This window comes from Acipenser ruthenus, chromosome 20 (genome assembly GCF_902713425.1).
Source record: "Acipenser ruthenus chromosome 20, fAciRut3.2 maternal haplotype, whole genome shotgun sequence".
Lineage (NCBI taxonomy): Eukaryota > Metazoa > Chordata > Actinopteri > Acipenseriformes > Acipenseridae > Acipenser > Acipenser ruthenus.
In genome coordinates, this window is record NC_081208.1 from 27,835,713 (window position 1) to 27,846,642 (window position 10,930).

General features: G+C 38.8%; 2 protein-coding genes across 2 annotated transcripts; both read left to right on the plus strand.

Moving 5' to 3' along the window:
* The first annotated feature begins 2,670 nt into the window (after nucleotides 1–2,670).
* Nucleotides 2,671–4,681, plus strand: LOC117963605 (pleckstrin homology domain-containing family F member 1-like). The gene is made up of 2 exons (XM_034904321.2): nucleotides 2,671–2,837; nucleotides 3,251–4,681. Exon 2 carries the CDS (start codon nucleotides 3,271–3,273, stop codon nucleotides 4,090–4,092), a length of 822 nt encoding a protein of 273 aa, XP_034760212.1. The 5' UTR covers nucleotides 2,671–2,837; nucleotides 3,251–3,270; the 3' UTR covers nucleotides 4,093–4,681.
* Nucleotides 4,682–8,179: 3,498 nt separating this feature from the next.
* LOC117425422 (pleckstrin homology domain-containing family F member 1-like) lies at nucleotides 8,180–10,231 on the plus strand. Its single transcript, XM_034042350.3, has 2 exons — nucleotides 8,180–8,376; nucleotides 8,794–10,231. The coding sequence occupies exon 2, from the start codon at nucleotides 8,814–8,816 to the stop codon at nucleotides 9,633–9,635; it is 822 nt and encodes a 273-aa protein (XP_033898241.1). The 5' UTR covers nucleotides 8,180–8,376; nucleotides 8,794–8,813; the 3' UTR covers nucleotides 9,636–10,231.
* Nucleotides 10,232–10,930: the final 699 nt, after the last annotated feature.

Here is a 10,930-nt window from a genome sequence, read left to right on the forward strand (position 1 = left end):
AGTCATAAACACACAGAAGTATGATTAAAAGCGTGAGAAATCATGAGGCACTGACCTTAGGTAAACCATCACATTGACCACCAGGCTAACCACTTGTCTGTTAGCCAAATTATCTTGTTAACTGTGAACAAGCCTGTGAGAGCCATCAGTATCATAAAAAGCTGATCACCATGAACTATATCCTTGCACTATCCACAAGGAAAAGTTACGTTTCATGCACAGACTACGGCATTCATACACTTCCAGATTCAGATATTGTCAATAGCTTGTGATAAAGAATGTTTCTCTAAATAAAAACGTCCAGGGCAGAGCTTAATGCTATTGGATGCGTCGCAGGTGGCAGATAGCAAACGACCTCTAGATATAGTGGCTATCTGTGAATTAAGCAGGGAAACCTGACAAATAAGCAGCCGCGGACCACAAGCTGTAGAATTACCGGGGAGTGATGGGGCAACAGGTGGCACTATTGACTTAGAAAAAGTCTCATATTCCCCTTGACAACTCTATAACATGGCAGATAGAGGTCGCCATCAAATAAACATCAGCCCCCCACCTGCCTTGTGGGTAGTCCTTGGATGAGCAGAGGGTAAGGGAGAAAACCCTAACAGGAAATCACCTGCTGCCTCAGGGGTAGCCCTTGGCAGGGAAAGGGCTATGAGAGAAAACTCTAAACGAATCCAGAACGCAATTGCAAACCGCTTCTGTATCATCAAAAATTACAGTTCAGATAACGAAGATGAAGAGTTTAGCGGTTTTTGGATCAGATGATACAGACTCCTCAGTCTGATTTCCTGTTACACTACAATCCCTATTTTGGATTTCATTTTTGATATTTTTAGATACCACAAGAGCTTGTAACTCAGGCATTTTTTTTTCTATTGAACATTTTGGGTGTTAATTTATTATTTTGTGTTATTTTTTCGCACTGGACACTGCCATTTCTTACTTACTTACAGAGATTATGTAAAGTCTATATTTTTTTAAATGTAACGACTTTTATTCAAGCGTTTTTTACCTACATGGTTTTTCATTATGTGCTTTTGCACTGCACACTGTAGCTTTAAAGTTTAATGTTTGTTTTGTAAAAATATTTGAAGTCAGCAGGTTTGAATTGTATTTCACCAGTCAATAAATATGTTAACTGCACTTCTTTAACGTGACTGTGTGCTGCACTCTACCTTTGAATTGTAAGCATGTCTAATTGTAAACATCATCTACCTACCCAATGTTAAGAATACTCCCTTTGCAATATAGCCTACCTGCAATTTCACCTCTGCCTGAGTCAACACCCGACCCCACCCCCAAATAAACGCAAAAAAGTAAACAAGGAAATCAAACAAAACATGAACTAGATTACATAATCAATTTTGCTGTCCGTACAAGGTACTTTTTGTTATGTCTTATGTTTTCCTCATATTTCTATAAAATGAAATATCCTTCAAAGAATACTTCAGTTATTTCCGGAAGCACTCAACACACAGGAAAATCATGTTGAACCTGTTTCAACCAACAGCTAGTGACAGCTAAGGCTGGTCTAATGGTACTTTCCCAGGTTGGTCAAAGGTTTTTTTTTTTTTTTTTAAATCAAACAAAAAAAAAGTAGATTACGCAAGGAACTTTTTCTTTACTTCTTTTCCTCATAGTTCTGCCAGCATAAAATAAAATATCCTTGAAAGAAGATAACAAATCAGTTAACAGGACTTGGGAAATTCATGTTGAACCTGTTTCAAATGACAGCTAAGGCTGGTCTAATGGTACTTTCCCAGGTTAGTCAAACGTTTTGTAAATTAAAAGGGTGTAAACTGCATTGTGCATAGTATATAACACCAATAAAACCGGATAAGGTGCAGAGTCCTATACTTATTTATTATAAACCAAAATCTAATTAACTCTGCTAATAATAACAAACTGCAGTGCAATGTTGTAACAAAACAAAAAAAATCTTCTCACACACAGGCGGAGGGCGGGCGCGACCCGGGCGGGTTCCTTTGCAAGGAGCGTATATTGGGTTTATGTCGTTTTTTCAGATTGTAATTCCGTCACCTACTAGCCCTGCTGCTGCCTTTCCCCGTGCACGCTACAATATCATGCTAAACCCTTAATAAAGTTAGCAAACCACGGTAAAAGCAAAGTGTAGATTATTTAAGCACTTTGGTAAAAAATATATATATATTGTAGATGTGGGGTATATAAGCATGAGAAAACATTTATGTGTGCTTCACTCTGCAGATTATTTATTTATTTATTTATTGCTACAGCTGTTATTTGTTTTGGTATGAGTTACTTTTTAAAAATTGCTATAAGGATAGCTGCTCCATAATTAAAATTGAATAGAGAACTGTAGGCCTCTTTAAACCTATTTGGAGGGGTTTGATGTATATCTTTTGTTCTTTGCTTACCTAAAAGACACTTGATATGCTTGATGGCTTCTATTACTTTATATTGCCTTATCGCTTAGGTATTCTATTCTGTATGCTATTGAAACGCACCTGTTTCTTGATTAAAGTTGAGTCAGATTTGCAGTACGGCTATCCTTGCCTGTTGTAATGCTGTAATTCGTGATGTCAAAAAACACGTAGCATATGGGTGTTGACGCTGCACTCTTGAAAATATTTTCTTGATAAACCGGCAGTTCAAGGAATTTCTGTGTGATACGAAGGTTTGCAGTGTCCTGTGGTTACTGGAAGTCCCCAAACCAGGAAATAGACGACTACATAAACCCTAGCCGTGAGTTTCAGCAGCATTGCAACTTGAAATGAGCACTGCACACATAGCACTAAATTAACATCTTCAGTCTGAATAAAAACAAAGAACAATTCAGATATTTTGCAAAGAAGGTAAGAACATTTTTTTTCTATACATCTGTGTATAAGTAATATCTACCATAAATATAATAGTGATCTCTTTCAGTGATTTATAGCAGGAGTAGCAACTTGAATACAAGTAATTCACCAAATATGTTATCTCCACAGGATTTTATAGTGGTAATAAAGTAATAAATATATTTTGCTTATCAGAAAACAGGCCAGTATTTCTAAGTTTTTTTTTTTTTTTGTTTGTTTGTTTTGTTTTTTTTCACTCAAATGTTGACCCGACCTTGCATTCGGGGCAATTTTGAGGAGTTTGTGTGATTTAGATTTCATGTTGTTATATTTCTATACTTTCTAAATTTTGACTTGCTTTTTTGGTTGCTTTTACTGCTAAACCTATGTACAGTAATAATTAACCTCAATCTGTTTTTACATTTTAGACACTGAAGAAACTGTAACCATGGCACCCCGCTTAGCATTCACAGAGGATAACGCTCTGCGCATTGCTGCCGTGGAGAGAGCCTTTGCACCATCGGGTAAAAGTCTTTCAAAGCCTGGGCGCGTGCTGGTGGGAGAGGGGAGGCTCATGAAGCTGTGTCGCCGTAGCCTGCAGCCCAAGATGTTCTTCCTCTTCAATGACATTATAGTGTACGGCAGCATCGTGGTCCACAGGCTCTGGTACAAAAACCAGCACATCATCCCACTGGAAGATATCGTTATTGAAGATCTGGCGGATAGCCTGGAAATGAAAAACCAGTGGCTCCTCAGAACGCCCAAGAAATCTTTCTACATGTCCGCTGCTTCCGAGAAGGAAAAGCAGACGTGGATCTGCCACATTATCGAGTGCAGGGAGCAGCAGTTGATCAGTTCGAGGAAGGAGCCCACCACTAGTTTCGCAACTACCTTGATTCCTGACCGAGCCTCACAAATCTGCATGCGCTGTGTGGACAAGTTCACTGTGACGCAACGGAGGCACCACTGCCGGCAGTGTGGCTTTGTGGTGTGCAACTCATGCTCCAAGTGCAGGATTGTCATCCCAGCCATCTCTAAAAAACCTGTCAGAGTGTGCACTCTGTGTTTCAACACTCTACTGTGTGAGAAGGCCAAGGAGGAGGCTGGGAAGAGGAGTTCAGACGGGTTTGACTTGGAAATGCCCGTGTATGAAGCATCAAGTGATGAGGACAGTGATGAGAGGGAGGAAGATGACATGATGCCCATCCGATGGGTAAAATCACAGAATATCTACCATCCGAAAAACACTTGCTTTGCATATCTTGAATAACAGTGGCCTCAGTAATTGCCAGACTTGAAGAGATTGGACTCTTGTGCAGAACCTAAAGTTAAACAGACAATTACCTCTAATACTATAACACTATAAATGACACCAACATTACGTACACTGGACCTAACAGGAACGTGAAGTGTCATGTTTGTTTGATTTAATATTTATATTAATTGTAAAGATGTTAAAAAGAAGGTTACTACATGTGCAATTTAATGCGCAAAAATGTTGCCATATTTGAGAATTCTGCCAATGCTTTGACTGTGAATATATTTATTTAGTAATTTAAAAGAACACTATTTGTCATGTGGAAGGGGCTGATATTTTATTAAATGCTTGGTTTGTTAAAAATGTTAAACTTAAGTACTTCTACAAAGCAGAAGTCAGTGTTACAGGCTGCTCAGACATGGCTGTGAAATTGTTTTTCCTTTATATATGGTATTGATGTGTATTAAGGGAATGTATTTATGTCTCCAGTTTATTGTTAAATTATGGTTGACCAGTATTTCAATTTGATGTAACTAACCATGCATTGATGACACTTCTAAGGGTCACAAATAAAAACACAGTATTCTAAATCAGTTTGGCATTTCCGTTTTCAGTTTTAGTTTACTTGGGATGTGCTTGGGATTTCAGTGCTTATGAATGGTAAGGAATCAATGGTTCTGACTACAGCCAGGCAAAGGGCTGCAGACGCACCCCAATCTGACCTGAACACCCCTGTCTCTCTCTTGATTGGTTTGAAGTCAATTTAGTTATAGCATCACACAACATTGAACCATGAAATCCAAAATATTTTCACTCTTGCATTCATACATCATTGCTTACAAAAGGTGGCCTTAAGGTAGCATTTTTTAAGGTAGGCAGCACACGTTGTACCTTATAACATATAGCAGAGATACAGGGCCCTGTATTATTATTATTTGTTTTATTTAGCAGACACCTTTATCCAAGGCGACTTACAGAGACTAGGGTGTGTGAACTGTGCATCAGCTGCAGAGTCACTTACAACTACGTCTCACCCGAAAGACGGAGCACAAGGAGGTTAAGTGACTTGTTCAGGCTCACACAATGAGTCAGTGGCTGAGGTAGGATTTGAACCGGGGACCTCCTAGTTACAAGCCCTTTTCTTTAACCACTGGACCAAATGCCTCCTGGCATTTTTTTTAAGGTAGCCAGCACATGCTGTACCTTATAAAATACAGCAAGGATACTGGGCTCTGTACCCAAAGCTTTAACCCATGGGTCATTTAAAGAAGTCAATAACAGCCTAATGATTTATTATTGTGAACAATATATAAATAGTAATAAAACATAATAATAATAATACAAATAACTTTAAATAACTCCTACGCTGTTTGAATAGGGCACCTAGGGTCTTATATTAAATACTACAATCAGTATTAAATTACTGTAAAATGCTAATGACGTATGGTGTGCTGCCTCAGTCATAAACACACAGAAGTATGATTAAAAGCGTGAGAAATCATGAGGCACTGACCTTAGGTAAACCATCACATTGACCACCAGGCTAACCACTTGTCTGTTAGCCAAATTATCTTGTTAACTGTGAACAAGCCTGTGAGAGCCATCAATATCATAAAAAGCTGATCACCATGAACTATATCCTTGCACTATCCACAAGGAAAAGTTACGTTTCATGCACAGACTACGGCATTCATACACTTCCAGATTCAGATATTGTCAATAGCTTGTGCTAAAGAATGTTTCTCTAAATAAAAACGTCCAGGGCAGAGCTTAATGCTAGTGGACGCGTCGCAGGTGGCAGATAGCGAACAACCTCTAGATATAGTGGCTAGCTGTGAAATAAGCAGGGAAACCTGACAAATAAGCAGCCGCGGACCACAAGCTGTAGAATTACCGGGGAGTGATGGGGCAACAGGTGGCACTATTGCACTTAGAAAAAGTCTCATATTCCTTTTGACAACTCTATAACATGGCAGATAGAGGTCGCCATCAAATAAACATCAGCCCCCCACCTGCCTTGTGGGTAGCCCTTGGATGAGCAGAGGGTAAGGGAGAAAACCCTAAAAGGAAATCACCTGCTGCCTCAGGGGTAGCCCTTGGCAGGGAAAGGGCTATGAGAGAAAACTCTAAACAAATCCAGAAGGCAATTGCAAACCGCTTCTGTATCATCAAACATTACAGTTCAGATAACGAAGATGAAGAGTTTGGCGGTTTTGGATCAGATGATACAGACTCCTCAGTCTGATTTCCTGTTACACTACAATCCCTATTTTGGATTTCATTTTTGATATTTTTAGATACCACAAGAGCTTGTAACTCAGGCATTTTTTTTTCTATTGAACATTTTGGGTGTTAATTTATTATTTTGTGTTATTTTTTCGCACTGGACACTGCCATTTCTTACTTACTTACAGAGATTATGTAAAGTCTATATTTTTTTAAATGTAACGACTTTTATTCAAGCGTTTTTTACCTACATGGTTTTTCATTATGTGCTTTTGCACTGCACACTGTAGCTTTAAAGTTTAATGTTTGTTTTGTAAAAATATTTGAAGTCAGCAGGTTTGAATTGTATTTCACCAGTCAATAAATATGTTAACTGCACTTCTTTAACGTGACTGTGTGCTGCACTCTACCTTTGAATTGTAAGCATGTCTAATTGTAAACGTCATCTACCAACCCAATGTTAAGAATACTCCCTTTGCAATATAGCCTACCTGCAATTTCACCTCTGCCTGAGTCAACACCCGACCCCACCCCCAAATAAACGCAAAAAAGTAAACAAGGAAATCAAACAAAACATGAACTAGATTACATAATCCATTTTGCTGTCCGTACAAGGTACTTTTTTGTTATGTCTTATGTTTTCCTCATATTTCTATAAAATGAAATATCCTTCAAAGAATACTTCAGTTATTTCCGGAAGCACTCAACACACAGGAAAATCATGTTGAACCTGTTTCAACCAACAGCTAGTGACAGCTAAGGCTGGTGTAATGGTACTTTCCCAGGTTGGTCAAAGGTTTTTTTTTTTTTTTTTAAATCAAACAAAAAAAAAGTAGATTACGCAAGGAACTTTTTCTTTACTTCTTTTCCTCATAGTTCTGCCAGCATAAAATAAAATATCCTTGAAAGAAGATAACAAATCAGTTAACAAGACTTGGGAAATTCATGTTGAACCTGTTTCAAATGACAGCTAAGGCTGGTCTAATGGTACTTTCCCAGGTTAGTCAAACGTTTGGTAAATTAAAAGGGTGTAAACTGCATTGTGCACAGTATATAACACCAATAAAACCGGATAAGGTGCAGAGTCCTATACTTATTTATTATAAACCAAAATCTAATTAACTCTGCTAATAATAACAAACTGCAGTGCAATGTTGTAACAAAAAAAAAAAAATCTTCTCACACACAGGCGGAGGGCGGGCGCGACCCGGGCGGGTTCCTTTGCAAGGAGCGTATATTGGGTTTATGTCGTTTTTTCAGATTGTAATTCCGTCACCTACTAGCCCTGCTGCTGCCTTTCCCCGTGCACGCTACAATATCATGCTAAACCCTTAATAAAGTTAGCAAACCACGGTAAAAGCAAAGTGTAGATTATTTAAGCACTTTGGTAAAAAATATATATATATTGTAGATGTGGGGTATATAAGCATGAGAAAACATTTATGTGTGCTTCACTCTGCAGATTATTTATTTATTTATTTATTGCTACAGCTGTTATTTGTTTTGGTATGAGTTACTTTTTAAAAATTGCTATAAGGATAGCTGCTCCATAATTAAAATTGAATAGAGAACTGTAGGCCTCTTTAAACCTATTTGGAGGGGTTTGATGTATATCTTTTGTTCTTTGCTTACCTAAAAGACACTTGATATGCTTGATGGCTTCTATTACTTTATATTGCCTTATCGCTTAGGTATTCTATTCTGTATGCTATTGAAACGCACCTGTTTCTTGATTAAAGTTGAGTCAGATTTGCAGTACGGCTATCCTTGCCTGTTGTAATGCTGTAATTCGTGATGTCAAAAAACACGTACCATATGGGTGTTGACGCTGCACTCTTGAAAATATTTTCTTGATAAACCGGCAGTTCAAGGAATTTCTGTCTGATAGGAAGGTTTGCAGTGTCCTGTGGTTACTGGAAGTCCCCAAACCAGGAAATAGACGACTACATAAACCCTTGCCGTGAGTTTCAGCAGCATTGCAACTTGAAATGAGCACTGCACACATAGCACTAAATTAACATCTTCAGTCTGAATAAAAACAAGGAACAATTCAGATATTTTGCAAAGAAGGTAAGAACATTTTTTTTCTATACATCTGTGTATAAGTAATATCTACCATAAATATAACAGTGATCTCTTTCAGTGATTTATAGCAGGAGTAGCAACTTGAATACAAGTAATTCACCAAATATGTTATCTCCACAGGATTTTATAGTGGTAATAAAGTAATAAATATATTTTGCTTATCAGAAAACAGGCCAGTATTTCTAAGTTTTCTAAGTTTTTTGTTTGTTTGTTTGTTTTGTTTTTTTTCACTCAAATGTTGACCCGACCTTGCATTCGGGGCAATTTTGAGGAGTTTGTGTGATTTAGATTTCATGTTGTTATATTTCTATAGTTTCTAAATTTTGACTTGCTTTTTTGGTTGCTTTTACTGCTAAACCTATGTACAGTAATAATTAACCTCAATCTGTTTTTACATTTTAGACACTGAAGAAACTGTAGCCATGGCACCCCGCTTAGCATTCACAGAGGATAACGCTCTGCGCATTGCTGCCGTGGAGAGAGCCTTTGCACCGTCGGGTAAAAGTCTTTCAAAGCCTGGGCGCGTGCTGGTGGGAGAGGGGAGGCTCATGAAGCTGTGTCGCCGTAGCCTGCAGCCCAAGATGTTCTTCCTCTTCAATGACATTATAGTGTACGGCAGCATCGTGGTCCACAGGCTCTGGTACAAAAACCAGCACATCATCCCACTGGAAGATATCGTTATTGAAGATCTGGCGGATAGCCTGGAAATGAAAAACCAGTGGCTCCTCAGAACGCCCAAGAAATCTTTCTACATGTCCGCTGCTTCCGAGAAGGAAAAGCAGGCGTGGATCTGCCACATTATCGAGTGCAGGGAGCAGCAGTTGATCAGTTCGAGGAAGGAGCCCACCACTAGTTTCGCAACTACCTGGATTCCTGACCGAGCCTCACAAATCTGCATGCGCTGTGCGGACAAGTTCACTGTGACGCAACGGAGGCACCACTGCCGGCAGTGTGGCTTTGTGGTGTGCAACTCATGCTCCAAGTGCAGGATTGTCATCCCAGCCATCTCTAAAAAACCTGTCAGAGTGTGCACTCTGTGTTTCAACACTCTACTGTGTGAGAAGGCCAAGGAGGAGGCTGGGAAGAGGAGTTCAGACGGGTTTGACTTGGAAATGCCTGTGTATGAAGCATCAAGTGATGAGGACAGTGATGAGAGGGAGGAAGATGACATGATGCCCATCCGATGGGTAAAATCACAGAATATCTACCATCCAAAAAACACTTGCTTTGCATATCTTGAATAACAGTGGCCTCAGTAATTGCCAGACTTGAAGAGATTGGACTCTTGTGCAGAACATAAAGTTAAACAGACAATTACCTCTAATACTATAACACTATAAATGACACCAACATTACGTACACTGCAGCTAACAGGAACGTGAAGTGTCATGTTTGTTTGATTTAATATTTATATTAATTGTAAAGATTCAAGATGTACTTATGTTAAAAAGAAGGTTACTACATGTGCAATTTAATGCGCAAAAATGTTGCCATATTTGAGAATTCTGCCAATGCTTTGACTGTGAATATATTTATTTAGTAATTTAAAAGAACACTATTTGTCATGTGGAAGGGGCTGATATTTTATTAAATGCTTGGTTTGTCAAAAATGTTAAACTTAAGTACTTCTACAAAGCGGAAGTCAGTGTTACAGGCTGCTCAGACATGGCTGTGAAATTGTTTTTCCTTTATATATGATATTGATGTGTATTAAGGGAATGTATTTATGTCTCCAGTTTATTGTTAAATTATGGTTGACCAGTATTTCAATTTGATGTAACTAACCAAGCATTGATGACACTTCTAAGGGTCACAAATAAAAACACAGTATTCTAAATCAGTTTGGCATTTCCGTTTTCAGTTTTAGTTTACTTGGGATGTGCTTGGGATTTCAGTGCTTATGAATGGTAAGGAATCAATGGTTCTGACTACAGCCAGGCAAAGGGCTGCAGACACACCCCAATCCGACCTGAACACCCCTGTCTCTCTCTTGATTGGTTTGAAGTCAGTTTAGTTATAGCATCACACAACATTGAACCATGAAATCCAAAATATTTTCACTCTTGCATTCATACATCATTGCTTACAAAAGGTGGCCTTAAGGTAGCATTTTTTAAGGTAGGCAGCACACGTTTTACCTTATAACATATAGCAGAGATACAGGGCCCTGTATTATTATTATTATTTGTTTTATTTAGCAGACACCTTTATCCAAGGCGACTTACAGAGACTAGGGTGTGTGAACTGTGCATCAGCTGCAGAGTCACTTACAACTACGTCTCACCCGAAAGACGGAGCACAAGGAGGTTAAGTGACTTGTTCAGGCTCACACAATGAGTCAGTGGCTGAGGTAGGATTTGAACCGGGGACCTCCTGGTTACAAGCCCTTTTCTTTAACCACTGGACCAAATGCCTCCTGGCATTTTTTTTAAGGTAGCCAGCACATGCTGTACCTTATAAAATACAGCAAGGATACTGGGCCCTGTACCCAAAGCTTTAACCCATGGGTCATTTAAAGAAGTCAATAACAGCCTAATGA

Coding starts and splice junctions, on each gene's coding strand:
- LOC117425422 (XM_034042350.3), top strand. CDS start 8,814: ATGGCACCCCGCTTAGCATTCACAGAGGATAACGCTCTGCGCATTGCT.
- LOC117963605 (XM_034904321.2), top strand. CDS start 3,271: ATGGCACCCCGCTTAGCATTCACAGAGGATAACGCTCTGCGCATTGCT.